The sequence below is a fragment of the Bos grunniens genome, chromosome 25 (assembly GCF_055505025.1).
Source record: "Bos grunniens cultivar Pamir isolate PY7600 chromosome 25, Bosgru_T2T1.0, whole genome shotgun sequence".
Lineage (NCBI taxonomy): Eukaryota > Metazoa > Chordata > Mammalia > Artiodactyla > Bovidae > Bos > Bos grunniens.
The window spans coordinates 4,936,041-4,960,510 of NC_141189.1; the positions used below are offsets into that span (position 1 = coordinate 4,936,041).

The window sequence follows — 24,470 nt, forward strand, 5'->3', positions numbered from 1 at the left end:
GTTGAGGGATAGTCTGCAAAGTCACTGACAGATATTCTTCAGAAGCATCACAGTTTTGAAGCACGGACAGAGACATCAGAGGTTGGATGAGACTAGGGCCATGATGAGTAAATGGAACATCGGTGGCCCCGGTTGAATCCTGGCAAAGAAAAAGGGTGTTGATGGGAAAACTGGTAAAGTCCAGGTACAGTTGGGGGTTCAGCTGGTGGTGTAATATGCGTGTCGTTGTCTTAGCTCTGATAAACACGCCATGTAGGATGTTCAGGCAATGGAAGCTGGGGGAAGAGTGTACGGGTATGCTCCGCATTGTCTAACTCTGCTGTAAATCTAAAATTGTTTCGAAATCAGAAGTTAGAGAAAAAGAAGACTCTCAACTTCTTATCCTAGGTTGGTCATCAGCTTTATCTTGAGCATTTGAGAATTATTTTATTAACTGGGATATTATTTATCCCATATTATTAATGGGATATTATTTATCCCATTTATATCTGGCAGAAAATATATTGATTCGCTTATTAAAGTCAATTTTGGAATGCCTGTGTTAACATTGTTTATTTCTCTTTCCAGGGGAGGCACCTGTTGCAGAAATTTCCATGTCTTTTGTGATCCTCTCTGTGGGCAGTTTAATGATATTAATAGTGTTAATTGCGAACTGTGTATCCTGCTGTAAGGACCCGGAAATAGACTTTAAGGTGAGCACAGATGGGAGGAACTTTTAAAGTCATCCCCTGATATGTTTATCGATAGAATAGCTGTATATCATGGTCCCTGGGGAACAGGGGTGGCAATTTTTTTTTTTTTCTGAATGGGCCAGATAGTAACTATTAAAGTGAAATAAAGAGCTGTTGTAAATAGTAAGTGCTGTGGGCCATGCAGTCTCTGTCAAGGCTGCTTAGCTCTCACCTCTGTCGTCGTGGCCACGTGAGCCCCAGACTGCATGGGAGCAAGCGGTCAGCGCTGTGCGTGGGTGAGGCGTCGCATACTCAGTGCGGTAGGCCATCTGCATCTGGCCCCCCGGCGGCAGGTGCCAGCTTGGCCTTGGAGCCTCGTGGACAGTAACTGCCCGCCTGTTTTAATGGAAGTTTTGCTGAGTGAGGAATAAGGAACGGTGATTCAGTTCACTTGCTGTAAAGCCTGTGGGGAGAAGAAGGCCAGTTTTGATTCTTTTTCTAAACTTGCAAGTGCTGGTGAATTTGTGGTTGTTGAATCACTGAAGCCAGGGGAACCCCCAGTGCCTTCTGTTTGTCAGGAGCAGCATATTTCTGTTTACCTCAAGCCCTGAGCTCCCTGAGGAGCAGGAAAGAGCAGTGCTGGTAATAAAGCTGGCCCGGAGTGGGAGGTGGTGGTGGGGGGTGTGCGTGTGATAATATAGAGGTGCTGGCCTGGTAGCTTCTGGGCGGAGTCTGCTGGAAACCAGCTGGGATATCCTCTCTAGAACTTGCAGCTGGCATGCTTTAGGGCTCAGTGAAGACTTATTAAAAAGGAGTACATGAAAGAAGGGGAAAAAGAGGGATGTGTGTGTGCAGAGAAAGTGGTCCTGCAGGTAGAGCTTTAGTGCCTGATGACAGTCGTGGGGCTGCCCATGAGCCCTGAGGACTGAGGTCAGGGTCGGGGGGAGCCTTTTCTGTGGACATATGGACCTTATCTCTCCAGCCTCACACCTGTTTCCTCTGTGTGTCCCCTTTACCTTGGGTTTGGTGGCAGCTCTGAGGATGGAAGATGTGCTGTCCCTTTGGCTGGACGCCAGCGTTACACGTGTTGCGGGGAGAGGAAGGCTGAAGGGGGCTGGAGGAAAACTCCCTAGCACGGGTCATTGTCTCTAGAAGACTCCCCGCCCAGAGGACATGAACACCGAGGCCCTGGAATCGGTGCAGACCCGTCTGGGGGGCCCTGGTGACTGCACCGCCTGGGGGCGCAGTGGCGGGCTCTCAGTCTAGCTGAGGGGCCGCGCACAGACACCTGGCCCTTTGGGGACAGACGTGAAGGCCAATCAGTGTTTCTGAAACCGAAAGCCAGTCTCTCTCTCGCCACGAGACCTCACTCTTGCCTTGAATCGTTGTTACCCCTTGACGCTCAGCGTGGGCCCAGGGCGTCCGTGACGACGCAGACTCGGAGTGTGTGTTTATCAGGCTTCCCCAGGTGACTGCTGCAGCGGCTCAGGGCCCACACTGGACAGAAGACCCCCCAGCCTCACCGTGGGAGAAGGAGGGAGCCACCGGCTAGCACTCGCGGTCTTCCTTTAGACTTGGAAGCGTGGCGCTCCAGAACCCATCGGCCCCGGAAGTCATTTACCGACCAGGAGGCTGCAGCCTGCTCAAGCCGGTGGCCTGCCGGAGCGCGTCCAGGCAGTGCAGGGCATAGCTCAGAGTGACCCAGTGTCCCCTCACGGCCCCATCGCTGTTGCTGTTAAGCTGTGTTACCTCTCTCAGGGAGTTGGTGATGGACAGGGAGGCCTGGCGTGCTGTGATTCACGGGGTCGCAAAGAGTAGGACACGACTGAGCGACTGATCTGATCTGAATGGTATATCACGCACTGCCCAGGTTAGGAGTGATGGGTGAAGTCTTTTCTTAAACGAGAATCTTGAGGAATGTCCGAAGGGGAAACCAGGTGAAGCTCTTCTGTTTAGGGGTGACCTCACAGATTGGAGTGTCCTCCTCTCCCCTCCCCAGTAGACAGTGATGGTGTCCTAACGCATTTGGCAACACCTGTGACGGGTATGAGGACATAAAATGTTACATCAGTGACATCCATCCTTACACCCGGCAGCTTCTCCCGTACACGTGGTGGGGTCGAGGGGGGTGGTACAAAAGAGTGGTCACGTAGAGGGCTGGAAGACAGTCTCGTTCGGCTTCTGCCATGGCGCCTGGCGGGGAAATGCTCATTAATTATCTGAATGAGTGACCTTGATAGTTGTCTGTATCTATGTTAAATTAACACGGACACCAAGACAGGCCCAGCTCACTGAGTGATGACAGCAGGAGTCAGGGTAGCTTTCTGCTGGACAGAGTCAGTTAAAAGGGTTCCGCAGCTCGGTCGGTGCAGCCTCCATTTTAAAGTCGCCATCTTTAGGAAGCCAGGCGTTCTTAGAATGTTTACTGCACTTACGTGCCTCAGAGTTTAATACTCACCTTCATGGTTCAGATCCTGATGGTCTTTCTATCTAGTTTAGTACGTTTATGCATTGTTACTCTTGCAAGATGAATAGGACTCACTTAAAAATATCTTTTCTGTGTCTTTTAACTGTCTTTATTTTGATTGAAATTACAAGAAACCAGAAATACATACACAATCGAAAAATAAATGTTTTTATTCAGTATGCAAAGAGATCTGTGAAAGTGAATAATAGTAGTAAAAAGAATGCCTTAAACTGACCCAGATTCAATCCCTGGGTTAGGAAGATCCCTTGGAGAAGAATACAGCAAGCCCACTCCAGTGTTCTTGCCTGGGGAATTCCACGGACAGAGGAGCCTGGCTAGCCCCAGTCCATGCGGTCATAAAGAGTTGGACATGGCTGAGTGACTAACACTTTCACTTTAAATGAGATGGATGAAACTGGAACCTATTATACAGAGTGAAGTAAGCCAGAAGGAAAAACACCAATACAGTATACTAACGCATATATATGGAATTTAGAAAGATGGTAACAATAACCCTGTGTACGAGACAGCAAAAGAGACACCGATGTATAGATCAGTCTTATGGACTCTGTGGGAGAGGGAGAGGGTGGGGAGATTTGGGAGAATAGCATTGAAACATGTATAATATCATGTATGAAACAAGATGCCAGTCCAGGTTCGATGCACGGTACTGGATGCTTGGGGCTGGTGCACTGGGACGACCCAGAGGGAGGGTAGGGGAGGGAGGAGGGAGGAGGGTTCAGGATGGGGAACGCGGGTATACCTGTGGCGGATTCATTTCGATATTTGGCAAAACTAATACAATATTGTAAAGTTTAAAGATAATAAAATTTAAAAAAATAAGTAAAATTCAAATATTGAGCCTAGAAATTAGAAGTTCTGGGGTCATTTTAGAAAATTTTGCATTTAACTTCCAAGTTGATCAGTTTAAAAAGTTACATATGATATAATTGATTTTCAGATCTTATTTATTGTGTTTAGAGTCACAGAACACAGTTACTTATGCTTTTTGCTTGAAGGCAACATGAATTGGAAAAAAAATTATGGCAGGGTGTTCCCAATGAGTGAATAAATGTTTATGTCTTACGTGTTAGCGTGTATCTTTGGTATTTGCTCTCAAGCTGATTTATATTAGATACAGTATCGCTCTTCCTTTGCTTTAGGAATTTGAAGATAATTTTGATGATGAGATTGATTTTACACCACCAGCAGAAGACACGCCCTCTGTCCAGTCTCCAGCAGAAGTCTTCACACTTTCAGTACCAACGGTCTCACTACCAGCCCCATCACAGTTCCAGCCTTCTGTAGGTAAGGCCGTCCATCCTGATGTCATGTTGCCATGAATAACTTCTGAGTCCTGAGAAAGGAAGCCTTGCTACTAATCATAAAATGATTGGACTGTGGGTCTCCTCTGCTTGCTAATTTTTCTGCCTTCTGCTCTTTGGTGAAGCTCAATTCTGGCAGTCACACTTAAGTTCATTGACATTTCAATTTGTTTCTTTCTTCCTGCTCCTCAGACTGGATAATCTCATTTGACCTGCCTTCAAGTTTACTGATTATCCAAAATCTGTTGTTGAACCCCTCTTGTGAAAATTTTTTTTTTTTTCCAGTTCTTGCACTTTCAGCTCTAAAACTTTATTTGGCTCCTTTTAATAATTTCTCTCACTTTATTGGTCTTCTTTCAATTTCCTGTGGTTCTTTGCCTGTGGTTTCCTTTAGCCCTTTCAGCGTGTTTAAGACACGTGATTTAAGCTCTTGTCCAGTAAGGCCAGTGTCTGTTTTCTCAGGGACACTTTGTTTTAAATTTCCTTTGTAGCAGTTCATGTACCATTATTTATTGTTCTTTATTTGTTTTGCAATTTTCTGTTGAAAACTGGATATTTTGAATAACATGATATGCAAAAAAAAAAAAAGGGAACAAGGAAGAGATGCTGTCTAGGTTCTGACAGCCTGACTCTGTGCCAGGGCAGGTGCCCAGCCTGGCCGCTGACAGCTCTGCCTTAGCCTTCAGTTCCTGCCAGAGGTGACGCCTCTGTTCTTAGGTCTCTTCTGAGCAGATGTCCTTCCCTGAGGATGCACATGGCTCTCTAGGTTGCCCCGTATGTGTAATAATAGCTTTTTAAAAAGAGCTCCTTCCCCCCACCCCAGTTTTCACTGAGCTTTTCCGTGGAAGCTCCAGTTGGTGTACTGTTGCCTAAGTTGTTTTCTGCCCCAGGGGGCAGCACCTTGTCCACCTGGCTTTCCTTGTTTTGAGGCACATGAAGCCTCCCCATCCTGATAGAGCCCAGTTCAGTGGAAGAAGGGGCGCCCCTGCAGCAGGCCTTCCGGGAAGCCCCCGTCAGATCTAGAGAAACACGGTTCCTGGGGAAGGAGGGCACTCTGCTCCCTCTGGGACCAGCACCCACTCTGGCACATGGCTTGTTTTTAAGATGTGCTATGAGGGAGGTGGGATGTAGGTGAACGAAAGGCCACAGAGAAATTCTCCCTTTTTCAGTGGCCTTTCTCCTGGTTCCCTTTGATTGCTCTAAACCTTCACCGTCTTCCAGAGTTCTGATGAGGTGGAGTTTGTGGCAAGAGTTTCAGTGTTTCCAGAGAGGAACAGTCTAGAGATCCCTACTCCCCACCCCACCCCCAACCCCCGTAAAAGTAAAGGCCAGTGAGTGGTGGTGACTGGTGGTTACAGCAGGGCTGTTGATCGGAGTATTTGGTGCTGGAGCTCAGAGTCAGGGCAGGATACTTTTTCACAAATAACTGTCAGTTTTAAAAGTTTCTTTTTTTAATAATTTTGTTTACTTATGTTTTGGCTCTGACGGGCCTTTGTTGCCGGGCGTAGGCTTTTCTCTCATTGCCGCAAGCAGGAGCCTCTCTCTGGTTGCCGCACTGGGGCTTCTCATTGCTGCGGCGTCTCTTGTTGCAGAGCACAGGCTCTGGGGTGTGCGGGCTTCAGCAGCTCTGGGAGGGCTCAGTAGTTGCAGTTCCAGGGCTCTGGAGCACAGGCTCGATAGTTGTGGCTCATGGACTTAGTCGCTCTGCAGCATGTGGGATCTTCCCAGATCGGGGATTGAACCTGTGTCTCCTGCATTGGCAGGCAGCTTCTTTACCACTGAGCCATCAGAGAAGCCCTTAAGTATTTATTTCTGTCTTTATTATCATAAACGTTAAATTTATATTAGCATTTGTACTTTATAGGTAATATACTTATTATGTCTTTTTGTTAAATACTAATCTTTACTTCTTAAATGTTCTTTTTCCTACAGAAGGTTTGAAGTCCCAAGTTGCCCGCCACAGTCTGAACTACATACAGGAAATTGGGAATGGCTGGTTTGGAAAGGTAAAGTCTGCTCACCTTCATTTTTTCCCTCCTGTTACACTGTTAGAATGCAAAGCTGCTTAAGTCTTACTGTGCGTGACATTGCACATCTCTCTACACACTGTGGCATCAATTGACCTCCATTGGCCCCTGAAACCATGTAGGAGTGTGAGCGTCAGCGCTTCTGGGTGTGTGAGTTTCCCCAAGAAGGCCTTCTGTTTCTTTATCAGAGCCTTTTCTAATTGTTGGCATAAGAACGGAAAAGAGATGGGAATTTTAGAAGCTTTTCATCCTCCTCCAATTATTTGTTTTTCCTCCTTCCCCTACGTCCCCATATGACACTTAAAGCACGTTTTAATGGGAAGATAGCATGGTTACAATGAAAACCGTTGTGAAGAACTGTTGCGTTTCTCATCTTTGGCTTTAGGTGCTCCTTGGAGAGATCTACACAGGCACTAGTGTAGCGAGAGTAATCGTGAAGGAGTTAAAAGCAAGCGCAAGCCCAAAGGAACAAGACACTTTCTTGAAAAATGGAGAACCATACTAGTAAGTAAACCATAGCATATGTTTTTTAAATGTGGTCTGTTGAAAATCAGGTGTTTAAAACCACTTTGAGATTTCTGGTTGTAAAATACACAATTTAAATAAGATCCAGAGTCTCATAGCACAAGACCCAATATGTCCAGGTTTCAATCGAAATTACTCATCTTTCCAAGAAAAACTCAGCACAAGTAAGAAAAGGCAGCAGATGGTGGGAATGTGAATTAGTGCCGTCACTATGGAAAACAGTATGGAGATTCCTCAGAAAACTAAAAATAGAGCTACCATATGATCCAGCAGTCTCACCCCTGGGCATATATCTGGACAAAACTGTAATTCAGAAAGGTACATGTACCCCAATATGTTCATAGCAGCACTGTTTGCAATAGCCAAGACACAGGCGCAGCCTAAGTGTTCATAGATGAGTGGATGAAGAAGGGGGTATGCACAGCATATACAGTGACTACTACTCAGCCACAGAAAAGAGGGGAATAATGCCATTTGCAGCAAGTCAGACAGAGAAAGACAAATACCATACGCTATCACTTACATGTGGAACTGAAAGTATGACACAAGCGAACGTATCTACAAAACAGAAAGACTCTCAGGCAGAGAATGGAAGTGTGGTTGCCACTTGGGAGGGGGACTGAGGGAAGGCCGGGCTGGGAGTTGGGATTAGCAGATGCACAGTATTGTATAGAGAACAGGTAAGCATCCAGGTCGAGCTGTTACAGCACAGGGACCTATATTCAATATCCTGAGATAGATCTTAATGGAAAAGAATATGAAAAAGCATGTGTATCTGTAAAACGGAATCATGTTGATGTATAGCAAAAATTAACAAAACATTGAAAATCGACTATACTTCAATAAAATAAATACACAAAGACAACAAATACCAACACCAAGATGAGAGTGATGTTTGGATTATCTGACAAGGATTTTAAAGCAGCCATTGTAAAAATGCTTCTGTGAGCAATTAAATTATAGTGCCCTTGAAACAAATGAAAACATGCAAAGCCTCGGCAAAGATATAGACGACATCAAGAAGACCTGAATGGACCCTTCAGAACTGAAAAAAATAGTAATCAAAATAAAAATTCAGTGGATGAGTTCAACAGCAGAATGGAGAGGACAAAGGAGAAACATCAGTGAAGTTGAAGATAAATATTTATCGCCCAATTCATGCAGCAAAAAGAAAATAAGTTTAAAAAAATGAAAAATGCCTCAAGGACTTGGGGGACTTGAACAAAAGATCACGACGTCCCAGATTGAAAGGAGATAGAAGATGGCTTAAAAAGATGTTTGAAGACGTATTCACTGAAAATTGTTCCACATTTTGCAAAGACAAAACTACAGATTCAAGAAATGGAGCAAATCTCAAACAGGATAAACCCAAAGAAATGTGTGCCAACACACATCATAGTCAAACATCTGAAAACAGAAGACACAAAGTCTCAAAAGCAGGGACAGGGAAGCACTATCTTACCTATGGGGTCGGATTACATTAGAAAAGGGGAGTCTCAAATCAATAATCTCAGCTCATACGTTAAGGGATCAGAAAAAAGGAGCAAAATGAACTAAATGCAAGCAGGAGTAGATATTAAAGAAAAGAGCAGAAAGACAGTAGATAAAAATCAGTGAAACATAGAGCTGGCTCTTTGGAAAGACAGTAAAGTTGGAAAACCTCTAACACCACTGACAGAGAACAGAAGAGAGAGAACACACAGATTCCTAATACCAGGAATGAAACAGACCCTGCAGACATCAAGAGGATAGAACGGGACCAGCAGCTCTAGTGTATGTATTTGACAACTTAGATGAAATGCACCAGTTACTCAAAAAGCACAAGCCGCCACAGCTCACTCAGTATGGAATAGGTTATTTGAATAGAATTATTAAAGAAAGGGAGTTTGAAACCTAAAAACTCTTCAAAAGAATCTCTGGGGTTGGACAGTTTGACCAGAGAATTCTTCAAAGTAGGTGAAAATGGTGCAGTCACTGCAGACACTTTGTTAAAAAACTAAACATACACTGACCCACCATACGTGTGAGTCACAGCTCTCCAGAGAAAAAGAGCCGCGGGGTCTGCAGAGAGGTGGACATCTAGGTGGAGAGACGGACGGATGAATAGGTGGGTGGGTGGGTAGATGGGTAGGTAGATGGGTAGGTGGTGGTAGGTGGATAGGTAGGTGGGTGGTAGGTGGATAGGTAGGTGGGTAGGTGGATAGGTAGGTAGATAAATAGATGAATAGGTAGGTAGGTAGACAGACGGATAGGTAGGTAGGTCGACAGAGGAAAGGCAGGTAGGTAATTTATTTTAAGGAAATGGCTCATGCAGTTACGGAGTCTGGCAAGTCCGCAGGGCGGGGCCAGCAGGCTGGAGACACGGAGCAGAGCCACTGTTACAGTTCAAGCAGGGAGGCTGTCTGCTCACAGTATTTCTTCTTCACTGGGGGAGGCTGGTCTTTGTTCTCTTAAGGTCCTCACCTGATAGGACGAGGCCCACCCACATTCTGGAGCTCCGTCTGCTTTTACTGAAAGCCAACTGATTTAGTGATGATCTCATCCCCAAACGCCCTCACAGAAGTGTCCAGGATAACATTTGACCAAATATCTGTGCACTGTGGCCCAGCCAAGTTGACACAAAATTAACTATCACATCCTATAATCTAGCTGTTGCAATCCTGGGCATTTATCTCAGAGAACTTATTTCCACACAAAATCTCTTGCATGATTGTTTATAGGAGCTTTGTTTATAATAGCCTCAAACTGGGAAAACTAAAATGCCATCCCTAGGTGACTGGTTTGGACAAACTGTGGTCCATCCAACCCATGGAATTCTGCTCAGCGGTAAATGAGAAGGGACCCCTGATGCAGGTGGCAACGTGGGTAATCCTAAAGGCATTATGCTGAGTGAAAAAATCAACCTCAGAAGGCCACACACCGTGTGATTTCATTTACATACATTCATTTACATAATCTTCTGACAATGAGACATGTGGAAAGGAGACCAGATTAGTGGTTGCCAGGGCTGAGGGATGGCTGGGGGGGTTGTCGGGGTGTGACCATGGAGGGTGGCACAGAGAGCTTGGTGGTGGGGGACAGTTGTGTGTTTCTGCTGTGCAGTGGTTGCACGAATCTACACACTTGGCAACAGGACCCAGGCGCACACAGAATACTGCTCCCGAGCGTCAGTGCCCTGGTTTCAGGACTGCATTGTGTTGGGTGTCACCAGGAAGGAAAACTGGGTGAAGGGAGCCTGGGCCCTCTCTGTACTGTCTTTGCAACTTACTCTTATTTCATTATTGTCTTATTCTTATTTCATTATTGTCTTCAAAATAAAGATTAAAAAAAAACCATTTTGGCATATCCTTTTTTTTTTTAGCTTTTAGACAACATATTTTTCAAAAATGTTTGCATATACAATGATTTATAAAAACAGTATATGAACTAGTTACTTAACATGTAGATTGAAATGCTTATTGAATATAGTCCTCCTTTTAAATGCTGCTTCAAAATGATAGCTATAAAGTTAAATTACCAGAGTTAAAAGATTCTGATGACATAAGTTGGTTTAATTTGTGAAAATGTTCACCTGCTTGCCTTTGAATTATGTAATCAATACGTAACTTAGAATGCATCTGTTAAATATAATCTTCTGGTGCACTTTTCAGTTGATCGTATTTAAATTGTTAAGAATGTTCAATTTGGGGCTACTGTTTGCACAGTTTTACTGGCCTGCTCCCTCACGAAAACTGCTGTGACTTTTATTTTTTACCAGTATCCTTCAGCATCCAAACGTCCTCCAGTGTGTCGGACAGTGTGTAGAAGCAATCCCCTATCTTCTGGTGTTCGAGTTCTGTGACCTGGTAAGTTTTAAGTACAAGGTCAAGGTTACGTATTTCAGAAGTTTTTACCAAAGTGTTTCTGGCAGATGGAAATGCTGGATGAGGGATGGCTTTCACTTCTATTCCAAAGAAACATGGTTAACAAACTGTATATATTCGCTTTCAGTGGATTATGTTGCAGTAAACTCTTCCCCGCCCTCTCCCCTAGCCTCAGTGCCTGAGCAAAGTGGTCCGCGTCGGCTCGGGGTCGGATGTAGCTCCCTTCCCGGCTACTTTCATCTCCACTCCAGGGTCAGCGTTTTATTCTATTGTAGCTGCTGCGGGAAATGTGTATTCTGATGATCAGTACAGTATGTCTGTGTGGGTCTTTTGGGTCAAGTTTATGAAGATGTTCAAATCTCCTGTTTCCTCCTTATTTGTGGAGAGGGGGCAAGAGCAGAGGCAGCCTGGGTCAGTTTTCTATTAGGTATTGAGAGGAGTGTTAAAATCTTCTGATTACGTATTTTCCTTATTTTTTTTCTTACAGTTCTAGTTATTCTGTTTCGTACATTTTGATACCTACCGCATCAGGGATACAAATTTAGAATAGATATAACTTCCAGTAATTTGAAACTTTTATTATTATGAAGGGACTCTCTTTAACATTAAAGCATTACTGAGGATAGTTTTTTTAACAATATTAATATAGCTATGCCAGCTTTCTTTTGGTTAGAATTTGCCTGGTTTAGTTCTGCCAATCTTCTGGTTGACATCTCTTGTAAATAGCTTATTGTTAGAATTTTATTAATCTGTCAGTCTTGGTCACTTAAAGTGGAACAGGTTGTCCATTTGTATTTATTGTACCTGCTGTGATGTTTAGAATGTTACCTGCCTATTTTTTATTGTTTTTCCTACCTGATTCAACTTCTATTATTTGCTCTTTTTCTAGCCTTGGTTTGGATTCTTTTTTTTTTTTTGAGGGGGTGATACAGAGTTTATTGAATTAGATTTTTCTATTTACAACTGAGATCACATCTACATACTATTTTGCTAGTCTACATGGGTACATTATTTCTAACAAGTTTAGACTTACGATGAATGGGCTCAGTCATACAAAAGTACAAGCACACACTCACACTAATTGTTTTAAAACATTAGTGCATTCATTATACTCCTCCTATAAAGCCAGCTTTGATTAAAAACCGCTAGTTTCAAAGATCAGTCTGATTTTGAAGATGAACCAAGATACACGAGGTATGATTCTAAAATCCATCTTAGCCATTTTGTACAGTTGCTATCTTACTGGACTATAGTATATATTTTTTAAAAGGACACTGATGAGGGGCACTATCTGGTATTAACTTTAACCAGACAGCTGACTGCCTCCTCCTCCCCCCAAAACCTTTGGCCAAGAGTTCTCCACTGTGAAGACTGAAAGGACCTGGTGATACTACAGCAGCAGTCCCATTATGCTTGGAGGTTACAGAAGCAGGGCCACGTCAACCTTTAATTCTACCACACTAACGCAACTCACGAACGGTTCTGAGATTAGAACATTTACCGCCGTACTCAAAACACTTACAGACATGGAGAGTCAGCTAAAACAGAGGGGAAAAAAAAAGTCATAGGTGGTAGGAATCTTAATTTTTTTTGTTTTAGTTTTCCCCATCTCCTGTTGTAGATACTGTTTCTAATTTGGTGTATGGTTACACCAGAAGTTGCAACATGCACTTTAGGTAACAAAGTTTAAAATTAATGGATTTCACTCTCCTCCGGAGACACCTGCTAGAGCTCTGTCTCCTTGTAAGGAAACCAGAGTCGATCTCACTGTTCTCTGTGGCCCCCGGCGGTTTCTCCCATCATGGAGGCTGCTTCCTGATTGAACACTTGCTGCAGAAAGGCAGCTCCCTGCTCTCACAGGACCCAAAGAGAAAACTGGTCATTGTCCTCTGGGTCTCCTGCTTAGAGGGAGCAGACATGTGATAGTTGCCATTTAGCCGGGTTATTTCATAAAGTGAAAGTGAAGTCGCTCAGTCGTGTCCGACTCTTTGCGACCCCATGGACTGTAGCCTATCAGGCTCATCCGTCCATGGGATTTTCCAGGCAAGAGTGCTGGAGTGGGTTGCTGTTTCCTTCTCCAGGGGATCTTCCCGACCCAGGAATCAAACCCGGGTCTCCCGCATTGCAGGCAGACGCTTTACTGTCTGAGCCACCAGGGAAGCCCAGTATTTCATAAAGGTGTGAGAACAGTGGGGAAGGAGTTCCCTGTTGTGTTTCTGACAGTTTTATTGCACAGTTGATTTTGGTTATCTCAGTGTTATCAGAGGTATAATATGCATGATCCTTGGTTATCATTAAATAGAATATGAAAATAACTCCTTTTAACCTAGCTCTGGGTGACCAGTGTGACAGGTGACCCAGCCTGTGGAGAAAGCACACCAAAGATGCATTTTCACGTGATGAGACAGGTCTGCTTGTCAAAGTTCTGCTTTTGTGAGATATTTAATGGTGTCTTTTTTGGGTCCCTAATTGGCTCCTGATACTGATTATAAACAGCAATGGGAGCACTCTCTGTGAGCGAGCATAAGAGAAATAAGTGGGAGTCACCATCTTCCTGAAATGGCACATTTGCAGGCTAATCGAGGTGGTTTCTAAAACCAGCTCATGTGCTTTGGCATTTTCTTATTCTTCACCCAGTCTGTGCATTCCTGAAAGTCTTACTGGGCAGTGTTGTTGTTTTTCCTGGAATAGTAAAAGCTTGATGTTTTCTTCTGAATGGGTTCAGGTGATGAGTTTAGTTTCATGTCTACGTACATATTCAAATAGTTGAGCACAGAGTCTCATTTTCATGCCTATGTTCATAGCAGCATTATTCACAGTAGCCACGAGGCAAAAGCAGCCCAGGGATCCATCAGTGGATGAACAGATAAGGAAAATTGGGTCTGTCGTGAACTGGAATATTACTCAGTCATAGAAAGGAAGGAAATTCTGACATCTGCTGCCATATGGATGAACCTTGAGGACATTATGCTCAGTGAAATAAGCTAGGTCACAAAAACACAAATACTGTAGGAGTCACTTGCATGAGGTTCCCAGAGTGGTCCCTCCGGGGTGAAGGTGGTAGGGTGGGTGCCGGGGGCTGGGGGAGTTGCTGTTTAGCAGGGAGCAGAGTCTGAGTTTGGGAAGATGAAGAGAGTCCTGAGGGTGGATGGGGGTGAGGGCTGCACGATAGTGTGGATGGACTTAATGCCGTGGAAGTGGACACTGAGAAGTGGTTGAAGGGGTAGCCTTGTGTTACGTGGTTTTTATCACACAAAAGACATTGGTGATCATTTACTTTTATGTAAGGGGCTCTACCAGTGTAACCTACACCCAGCGGAGCCTGGGGTGCTGGTGGAGTCTGTCGGTCAGCACTCAGAATGACCAGTCTCATGTTAAGGAAAGGCTGTTAACCTAGGGAGCCCCCCACCTTGCCTCTGGTGGGGTCACATCTATCTCTGAGGGAGTTCCCTGCTCATCAACTCTGGACCCTAGTATATGTTGGAGAGACCAGCTCCCCAGCAGCAGGGGCTGGGCCTCACTGGGGGCACTGTGGTCAGGGTCTTGGGCTCAGCATGCTCAGAGCCTGGGTGACAGAAATGCTCAGCTCACATTGGGCCCATGAGCCCTGGAGATGCCTGCCTGCCTGGACTGCAGGGATGTCCCCAGAGCACCCCGAGGCCTGGCTTCCCCTGAACCTTGCTCCTGGCCTGGGTGCCCCAGGACCCTCCCAGAAAGAGGCCGGCCTGAGCAGAGGCACGCCATCCAAGGCAGAGGCGCCCTCTGGCCAGGGTCCAGAGGACAGAGGCTGCCGGCCCAGGCTCGGGAACGAGTAGCCGCGGCCACCGTGACAGGGGCCACTGTCTTCACAGGTTCTCAGCAGGTCAGAAGCTGGCGAGGGCACTTTGACCTCTTGCGTCGTCACCAGGCGGGGAACATGCTCAGAGATACCATCTCTTGAGGAGAAAGGAGAGAATGTTTTCGTACTTACTTAGGTCATTCCTTGTGAGATGGAATTACCGGTCTCTTTTTGAAAAACATTTTCTCTTAGAATTTTTATGAAAGCAAGTAAAAAAGTCTGCAGGGTTTGGTAGCTGGCCTGCAGCCACCAACATGTCCTGCCGAGGGTGGGTGCAGTGCTCGTGGGCAGAGGGCTCAGCGCAGGGCGCCGTGTGGAACATGTGGCCGCGGGGGCTGTGGCACGCCCCGGGTGTGTCTTTGGGCAGGCAGCGAGAGTGGGGTCAGGATCACTCACTCAGCAAAAGTGTGTGAGCACCTGTTGGGAACCAAGGGCTGTGCCCCGCGCTCTGGGGAGCACGGCAAGCCACCCCCGTCCTGCCTTTTCCACCTGGAGGGCCAGCTGGGCCTGCCTTCACACGCTCGTCCTGCCACCTGCTTGTGTGTCTCCCTGGAAAGGCCCTAACCTCATGAAGCCTCAGTGTAGGCATCTGTAAAGTGGGCGTGATCCTGCCTCTCCCAGGCCGAACCATAAGATGGTGAATATGAATCGCTGGGCACATAGTAAGTGCTCAGGAAATGGTAGTTAGGTTTATTCATTTTTCTTATTTTCTAAAGTTGATTGTAATTTAAAGGTTTGGTTAGTTCTGTGTAGCGGTTCTAAGTAGGCTTATTGGGGTAGGCTTCACAAAGAAGGTGATGTTTGGTTTGCATGTGGACGGGCGGGTGGATGGACTTTGCTCAGCAAGAAAGGGTCTCAAGGACATGTAAGCCAGGCAGGGGAGCTTGATGGTGTGCACGTGTGGGGTTGGGGGTGAGAGCACCACGATCGGGGAGGCAGATTGGTGTCTGCTGGGAGGGATCGGTTGGAAGGGAGTCGAGCAGAGACCAACCACTGGGAGGTCAGACTGCAGGCCAAGGTGACAGAAGGAAGCAGGTTCCGCACCGCTCTGTCTTGCTTCCATTAAGAGTCAGCAGTTCTGCCTCTGTCCCCAGACCCCGAAGCGGAGATGCAGAGATGAGAGTCTTTGGCCAGGAAACGTTTTTGGCGTCTGGGTAGACTTCCACGCACCTCTGTGACCAGCTGGCTCCAGCAGCTCAGGAGAGGCTCCGGGGCTGATGAAAGCATGGCCTTACCCGCCCAGGTGTTGGCGGGGAGACGGCCCGACAGCGCCGGGCCTCGTGCTGGGCACTGAGTCTTCCGAGCAGGTGCCGCAGCTCCATATTACGGATGAGAAGACTGCGGTGAGGGAGGGACAGGCCCTGCCGGCCACGCCCAGGACCACGCCTTCTCCTGGCTGCCTCCTTGTCGGAGTCACGTGTTTGCCGTGGCGAAGCAGGGATTTTTACTGATGGCTTAATTTTATTCTACATACTTTTGTATCAGGTGGGGTTAATGCCTGTACATTTGTGTTCCATCAGCGGGAAGCCTCCCTGAATTGGCCTTTTGTTCAGAAATGCCATGTCTTGTTCATGAATGAACTTGTGAAGTAAGCCCACGCACGGGGACCGTTCCAGACACATGGAGATGAGTGATGTGCCCTGTGCCTCAGGAGTGTGAGGAGAAGAGAGGGCATGGGCTTACGGTGGAGCAGAGGGGACACGTGGACAGTGTCCCCAACTCATAGCCCGCAGAGGGGACACGTGCCGAATGACGACACGGCATGATCAGGCTTTGCGGTGGGGCGATGTGGGCGGCTGGTGGGGGGGGTGCCGTATTCCCAGGGCCCAGCCAGTGGCCCTCTCCTCCCCAGCATGTGACTGCTGCCCTGGGCCCCGTGGCCCAGGCTTTCTCTGACTATAGGTCCAGGACTTGGTGATGGGTGGTGGTGGGCATCTCGGGACAGAGCAGACTCCAGAATGAGGACTCTGGTTTTGGCTGAATGCCCTGGGAAAATAGAGATGCCAGTTCCTGAGATGGAGCAGATCTCGGAGCTTTGCACTGTGTGCGTTGGGTTGGAGGTGCCTCTCGGGCATCCCAGGAAGGATGTCGAGTGAGCAGCTGACAGATGAGCCTGGGGCTCGGGGGTTGGGGAGGGTCTGAACCAGAGAAGCGTGTGAGAGATGTTCAGTGCCCGTGGGATGATACGCTCACCCGGGAACAGGTGTCGCGGCAAGGAGGGACGAGGACCATGGGCAGAGCCCTGGGTGTGCTGGCGCCTGCTGACCAGGGAGAGGGAGAAGGTTCTGCAGGGGGCCTGGAGAGGAGTGACCGGGGAGCTCAGAAGGAGGAGGCCCTCACTGGGTTCTGAGTGGCTGGGGATAGCTGATGGGAGCAGCTGGAGCCAAGCCTGTTGGGGGTGCGGGGTTCTGGGGGTAGGGAGCAGGCCAGCCGGCAGGCCCAAAGCCCTGTGTCCATAAGAGGGAGGTGGGATGGGCGCAGGAGCCGGGTATGCAGGCAGAGGGGTGCGCGCTGATTCTTTGAGCAGAGACGGGATGGGCTCGGGGAGGGTAATTCTGATGAGAGGAGGTGCTGTGTGGGTGTGGGCGTGGACAGGCGGGTCTCGAGTGCCGCCGAGGGCAGGAGGCGCAGTCCGCGTGAGGAGTGAGGACCCTGGGCTGGCGGTCCCCAGGGCCTCCCGCCTGGTGCAGAGGCTTCATCTCCTCAGTGGGCGCTGGGCGCCTGGCTGTCCGTGCCATTCCTTCGTCCTTTCAGTCAAATTTTTGTGTAAAAACATAAAGTTTTCTCCCAAATCCTTCTGTTAAACGTATGAGCAATTGTAATTTCTAATCTATTTGCTTGTTGGGTCTTTACGCCGTGTTGAAGTGAATTCATGGTTCTCCGTGTCCGGCGGAAAGCTGGACAGAGCACTCAGGGCAGCCGGTGTTGGGGTTTGAGAGGGTCCTCCCGAGGAAGCATCTGAAGGTCCGCGTGCCTTAGTACAGAGGGGGCCAAGCTGCTGCTCTGGTGTCTGAGGTCTCAGTACCAGCGCTTTGCTGCCATCTAGCGTCGTAAGGTTTTCTTGAGTTTCTCACGGAAGGGCATTAGGGAGGATGTGAGAAGTATTTAAAACTTGGATAAAGGGAGCTTTGTTTTGTTTCAGTATACATTGCTGTTCTGTGTTTCTCTTTTTAAATAATAGACCAAAGTAATAATCCCAGTCGACTCGCTAAGCATCATTAAAACGTAAGCCAGATACCTAAATTTTTACAGCTTTATCTGTTTTGGATAGAATAGATCAATTTTTAGTAGTTACAGAAACATCTTTGCTATAGTTGAAGATCTTACACTGATTTTTCTTTTGCACGGTGGTGCCAGGAGAGCGCTGGAGTTCTTTCTAGAACATAGAAGTAGCCCTGGGCCCCTCCCAGCCCATCGCAGGTCTCGACCGTGAGACGCTCATCTGCTCCTCAGGAACCGCTGATGTTGACTCCGCAGGTTAGAGACGTGTTTGCCCGGGCTGTGCTCACCCTCCCCCTCTCCTCCCCACCCCAGTGCAGGTGGGGAGAGACTGAGTTTTTGCCAAGCTGGAAACCTTCAGAGCTGAAGCAAAATCTCCTTCTGTTTATTATACTTTATCTCCTGGTGAAATTTGGGGAGTGGCCTATTGTGGAGAGAAGATAACTTAAGAACAGTGAGTGGTAAGGAATATACTTTAGGTAACCTTGAAAAACAGCTACACCCACTCCGCCGTTCCTGCCTTCATGGCCAAAATCACTTGGGAAGTGTTCGCTGTTGGCTGGAAGCTCCTGTTTGCTTTGAGCATTGGCCAGACGCAGAGCAGCACAGTCCTGCTTTTGTGTGAGGGTGGTTTTTTCCTTAGATGGACATTGAAGGAAGGGGGTTAGACAGATGCCTTTTAAGTTGTCATTTCACTGGTAAGGTGAATAAACTTCAGCTCTCTGTTCTCATATTTCATTTCCGTGTGGGCTACCTTATGAAAATCCCATGAGCCTGTAGTCCCCATACTTTCTGCTGGAGTTTTTCTGGGTTAATTTAATTGTCACCCAACACAGGGTTTATTCCCGCCACTTCTGCACTGGATAGAGCCTAGCCTGGGTGAAGGTGGGTTGGGTGGTGAGGAGAATGTATTTTTCTTAGAGGGGGAAAAAGGTGTTTCTCGTCTGGAGCAGCTTGTAGTTGTGCGGGGGTGCAGAAGGGGAAAGGCTGTGTTTGCAGAGAAGCAGGAGTGCGGCGGTGGGGGTGAGCACCCACCCTGGTCCGGGGCGGCAGCTCCCGTGGCGGAGCAGCTCGCTGAGTCGGGGACAGTCCTAGAGACTTTAGTTGACTTGACATTCGTTCATTCTCGTAAAATAACTGATTTGATCTGCATACTAGTTGGATCCACTCACCAAATAGAATTTTCTTGGCAAGTAAACAGATGAGTGGAAGTGCAGGCACGTTGTTTGTTAGCTCTGTGACCTTGGGCAAAGTTCTCACCCTCCCTAAGCCTCTTCCATGTCCGGAAAGTGCTTCAAACTGTGAGAGTTATTTGCGGTAACAGGTGCAGAAACTCCCAGCACAGTGCTCGACTCCCGCTTGAAAGCTCAGATGGTAACAGTTACTGATACCCACGTTGTTGTTGTTGTTCAGTCGCCACGTCATGCCTGACTCTTTGCAACCCCATGGACTGCAGCATGCCAGGCCTCCCGTCCCTCACCATCTATCACAGTTTGCCCAAGTTCATGTCCATTGAATCGGTGATGCCATCCAACCATCTCATCCTCTGTCACCCTCTTCTCCTTCTGCCTTCAGTCTTTCCCAGCCATGAGAACCCCATGATACCAACATTAACATTCATATAAAGATCATTGAAATGGAATGAAAACAAATTTAGGTTCTTGGTTTGGACTTAGACGTTCCTTTAGAATACACTTAGTATTGAGTGTGGACAAATGCAGCAGAGGAATGTTGTGTTTTAAAGTTTAATTTGGGAGGTTTGATCAGTTTGCTGTCTTCAGTAGCAGTCGTTAGGAGGGCATTCAGTTCTTTTAATTGGTCAAGGAATTTTCTTTCACAGGCATCTTTTTTGACTCACGTGTAAAGAAAACTGAAAGCTTTTGACTTGCTTTTTCTAAATTTTATTAATTGATTATATATAAAGCTTTACCTTGGAATTACATCACATCAATAAATACTTAATCATGTGGTAAGCAGAACATGGAAGATTGCCTCAAAGGTGTATTTCCCCAAAGAGATACATGGTACATGCCCCAGGACATACCACCCTGAGAGTCAGGGGACAGAAACCGAGAAAGGCATGTATGTGTTGGGGGGGGCGGAGTGGGGGTTCCTTCGCGGGTACCCGGGACATTGAAATGCCTGTGTGCTGGGGTCTAAGTGTGAATTTGTTCAATTTCCTGTCCTTTGAACAGACTTAATTAGAGTCACATCATCAATGTTTCTGAAGTGGCCCTAGTGTTCTTTTTCACAGGGGGTGTGGGGGAGCCGGCAAAGAATTGCAGCCATTACCGGCACTTGACAACGCTTTTTCTTCCTTTCCCATCCTTTTTTCTTTCCCTCTCTCCCTCTGTGTTGTTGCTGAGAGCTTCTGTGATGTGACCTCCCCTGGAACCCTTGGAGGTGGTGTGAGCGGCTCCTCTTGCTTACTCTCCATCTTGTTCTTTCAGTGACCTGGGAGTTTCTGTGCCTCTGCAGTAAATGCAAAGTGTGTGTCAGTGTAAAATTATCTCTTTTTATTTTTATTATTTTTTAGCCGTTGTTATCCATGTGTTTCTATAACAAAGGTAAACTAATGTTGAATTTAGAATGATCCTAAAAGAAGAAGGACATTTTCTCAAGCTTTGAAGTATTTGGTTGGAATTGCTTTTTTTGTAATTTTAAATGTGTTCAGTAAGATTCTTAATTAAGCTCAAATCTGAGTAATTTCCAAGAAGTCACATCAGCATCTCTGTCAGCTGAGATGCCCGTCTGTCCCCCTGGTCCTCTCTGGAAACTGACCTGGGCTGGTTCCTGCAGGGCGACCTGAAGGCTTACCTGCGTGGTGGCGAGCCAGAGCCGGCGCGGGGGGACGCACAGACCATGCTGCTACAGAGGCTGGCGTGCGAGATCGCAGCGGGGCTGGCGGCCATGCACAAGCGGCACTTCCTGCACAGGTGGGTCCCTCCGCTCGCGCACCTCCCCCACCCCTAACCCCAAACGTGGCACTGGCTCTGCTGGAAGCCCAAGGAGGACCAGCTTTGGGTGTGAACTTTCAGTTTATAAACAAGACGTCCCCTCCTGCCCAGGGTCAGAACAAGGGTCGAGCTGGGCTCCGTCTAAACCAGCACCAGGGAACAGAGTGCCAATACAGCCTAAGACCTAGAGGTTATTGCCAGAATCTCAAAGCATGCAAATGGGTGTGATGCTCAGAGTCGTGACGGAGCAGTTCCGGTCTCCCTTCCGGACCCCTGCCTTGGCATCCCCCTCGCATCAGCCTCAGGCTCCGCCTCTACCCGCTGGGCGTCGTTGTCACAGTGTGGCCCTTTCCAGTTCTGGAGGAGGGCTCTGAGGGTCTGACGTCATCTTCTGATAGAAGGCCCCAGTGTGGGCCTCTGGTCGGCACTCCGAGAGGCCGCCCTGACTGGGTCGGGGGTGCTGGGGTTGGTGTGAGCAGCACTGGGGTCGGGGTAACACATCTCTCCAGAGATGCGTTTCTGGCCCCACTTGAGCAGCCACAGCTCTCAGAGTGCATCGTATTTTGTTCAGATCATCCACATAATTGTTTTATTTAGGATGGCAAAGGGCTTTGAGTCCTGAGATGATGATTCTTTAAACTCAGAAGGAGACTCCTGCTTGTTCTCCTCCAGCCTTTTCAGCTCTGATTTGTGTTTGAAATGTTTTCTCAGGTCTGTGGACAAATTGGGCAGAGTGTGTGTGTGTATGTGTGTGTGCATGTGTGCGCGCGTGTGCATGCATGTGTGCATGCTCAGTCACGTCTGACTCTTGCGTGCTCAGTTTGTGTGTGTGTATGCACGTGTGCATGCGTGCATGTATACTCAGTCATGTCTGACCGCCCCCCCCCACCCCCCCGGCCAAGGCTCCTCCATCTAATACTGAAGTGGGTTGCCATTTCCTTGTCCAGGGGATTTTCCTGACCCAGGGATCGAACCCATGTCTCCCAAGTCTCCTGCATTGTTAGGCAGGTTCTTTACCACTGAGCTGTCTCTTTAGTTGACTTTAATTAAATCATTTTACTCTTTAACAATCGAAAGACCTGAAAAGGAATACCTGTGTGTACTGACATGGAGACATAGGTTGCACAGGTTGTATATTTTATATATACACATATGTAAAATGTTTTTAAAATACAACACCATTAAAAAAAGAAAATGCTTATATCTGTGGGGGTTTATGTGAATCTCTGTGTGTATGTGTATGAACAGATATGGAAAAATACCTATCAAATTCTTAACATTACTTCAGGGTAGAAAGAAGAAAATTAACACTCTTCTTACATATCTATTTTGTTTGACTTGCACGGTGGGCAGATCATTCTGATAAGGTGCTTTTTAAGACACCTGAAAAAATTATGAATTTCTTCAGGCCCAAGGCAGAAGCCCTTACACAAAACTTCAAAATATAAAGATCTATTTGTTTTATAATGGAAAAATCTTATATTTTGCTTTTTCCCCTTGTAACAGATTAATACCCAGCATATTTGTATTGTTACTCTTATAAAACACAAGTGATGATTACCTAAATAGTGGAGCATTTTCAGAGAAGATCACATCAGAATCAGCAACAAAGTTAACAGAGACAACTGGAAATTGTTTAAAGCCCAGATTGGTTTCTATGATTATATTTTAAAAATTGGCAAAGTAAATGTTACCTTCCTGTGAGTTTCTTTAGGTTAAAGTTTTACTTACTTTAGAATCTTGTTTCAAACAAATAAAGATGATAAATTAACTCACATGATTTGGATGTAATTCAGGTACATAAACTCAAGGTAAAGAAAATTCCTGAAACCATTGACAGCTGTTTCATTTTATTTTAAAAAGTAGCCATATTTTATGTAATTTTGTGTGCTTTATTTTTTTGTTGGTAGCACACTGTAATAGCATTTTATACAGTTGAAGTAGAGTTGGTCTGCAGTGCTGTGTCCCAGGTGTACAGCAGAGTGGCTCAGTTGTATACATGTTTTTCAGATTATTTGTCAGTCTAGGTTGTTATAAGACACTGAGTACATAATAGCATAGTTTTAAGTTGGACTTTGGAATATTTATTTGTTGACTCAAAGTCAAACTTTCTATGTTGGTTGGAAATAGAACTTCCCACACATCGAACTGGAAGCTGATCTAGTAAGGCACTCCCAGTTAATTTTTACTTTTACTTATTGTCTGAGAGAAGACTTAAGCCTGGGTCTTGGGCAGGCTGCGTTTCTGCAGTCAGAGATGGCGGCCGTGAAGGCCACGTAAACAGCAGGGGCTGCCAGTGTGCCACGCTCCGCACCGTCCTGACCTGCTGGCCGAGCGCCTGGGACTTCCTGTGCCCGGCCTGTCAGTCTTCCTGGAGGAGCAGGAAGAAGCCAGCAGGCCACTGTGATGAGTAAGGGCACAGGGCATCCAGCGGGTGGCATGGGCGTGTCTCTTGTAGCTGGAGACCCATGTGACCGTGGCCTTAAGGTGTACCCAGGCCACACTGCATGAGGGGACCTCCTGAGGGACATCCCTGGGGGTCCAGTGGTTGGGACTCAGCGCTTCCTCTGCAGGGGTGCAGGTGCGATTCCTGGTCGGGAGACTAGGATCCCACATGCTGTGTGGTGCGGCCAAAACAACACACGAGACCTCTTTAGGATTTTCCCATTTTAAAGTTAAAAGTTACTTTCTGCTGAGAAACACCGAGGTTAGTAAGTCCTCCAGCCCTCAGAGTGTGGGTGTCCAGTGTTACAGGAGCCCAGCATCTGCAGAACCCAGTTTATGGGGAAGGTGTGTGTGAGAGGGTTAGGGAGGACTGGCCACAGGCCTGGGTTGTAGACCTTGTCTGTGCTGTGACATCAGGGAAGAGAAGCGGGATGCAGACTGACCTGATGAGCAGGGGTGAAAGCTTTCCAGATGCTGAATGAGCCCAGTGGCCTGTTTGTGCTGCGTCTGAATCCCCTGGCCTTGCTCCTCAGCCGCTGCCTCCGCGAGCTGCAGCCACCTTCCAGTGGGAAGCGGCAGAGTCTCTTCACAGCCCACATGGGGATTCATTTTTATGCTGTGGTGGCTGCTGGCGGCGGGTTGGTACAGTGAGCTGAAGCTATTAAGTGGCCTCTCCTTCCTTAATCCTCTGAGCCTGTTTCTTCCCTGAAACAGGGTAATCTTGCCCTGAAGTGCTTTTGTCAGGATTACATAAGATAATGTGGGCCGCGCCCTGGAAGAGTGTTCAGTAATGTTGGGTTGTCGCTTGCTCTTTTGATTAGGAATTCAGGTTCCTGGGAGAGCCTTGGTGGGTAATATGTTAATTGAATAGAGGACAGAGTAGTTTTCAAAACGGCTGCAGCCCCTCTGAGCTACTTCCACAAGACCGATCTCCTGGAGGTGAACGAGCTCTCACGCCAGTGGGAGCTGAGAACAAGCCATGATGTTTCCTTGTGAATCCGGGCGGAAAACTGTTTAGAACACTTCTGTGTACCTGCTGCTCCGCTCACCTGGCGGGGTCCCTGCAGTCACCACTGAGGCCGCCGCACGTGTTACCGCCCAGGGGGACGGAGCCCAAGCTCTGAGGGCCAGGT

General features: G+C 47.1%; 1 protein-coding gene and 1 long non-coding RNA gene across 6 annotated transcripts in view; one reads left to right on the plus strand and one right to left on the minus strand.

Moving 5' to 3' along the window:
- Positions 1 to 24,470, plus strand: part of LMTK2 (lemur tail kinase 2) — a 77,063-nt gene that overhangs the window by 26,183 nt on the left and 26,410 nt on the right. For all 5 annotated transcript variants that reach the window (XM_086373928.1, XM_086373929.1, XM_086373931.1 and 2 more), the window contains exons 2-7: positions 568 to 692; positions 4,302 to 4,446; positions 6,396 to 6,469; positions 6,876 to 6,994; positions 10,773 to 10,860; positions 20,735 to 20,871. In XM_086373928.1, the coding sequence (XP_086230054.1) occupies positions 568 to 692; positions 4,302 to 4,446; positions 6,396 to 6,469; positions 6,876 to 6,994; positions 10,773 to 10,860; positions 20,735 to 20,871 (688 nt within the window). The remainder of the gene's footprint in view (positions 1 to 567; positions 693 to 4,301; positions 4,447 to 6,395; positions 6,470 to 6,875; positions 6,995 to 10,772; positions 10,861 to 20,734; positions 20,872 to 24,470) is intronic.
- Positions 20,234 to 23,865, minus strand: LOC147344773 (uncharacterized). Its single transcript, XR_015154294.1, has 2 exons — positions 23,781 to 23,865; positions 20,234 to 20,407 (listed from the first exon to the last, which is right to left on the minus strand). It is a non-coding gene; the product is annotated as an uncharacterized LOC147344773 (long non-coding RNA).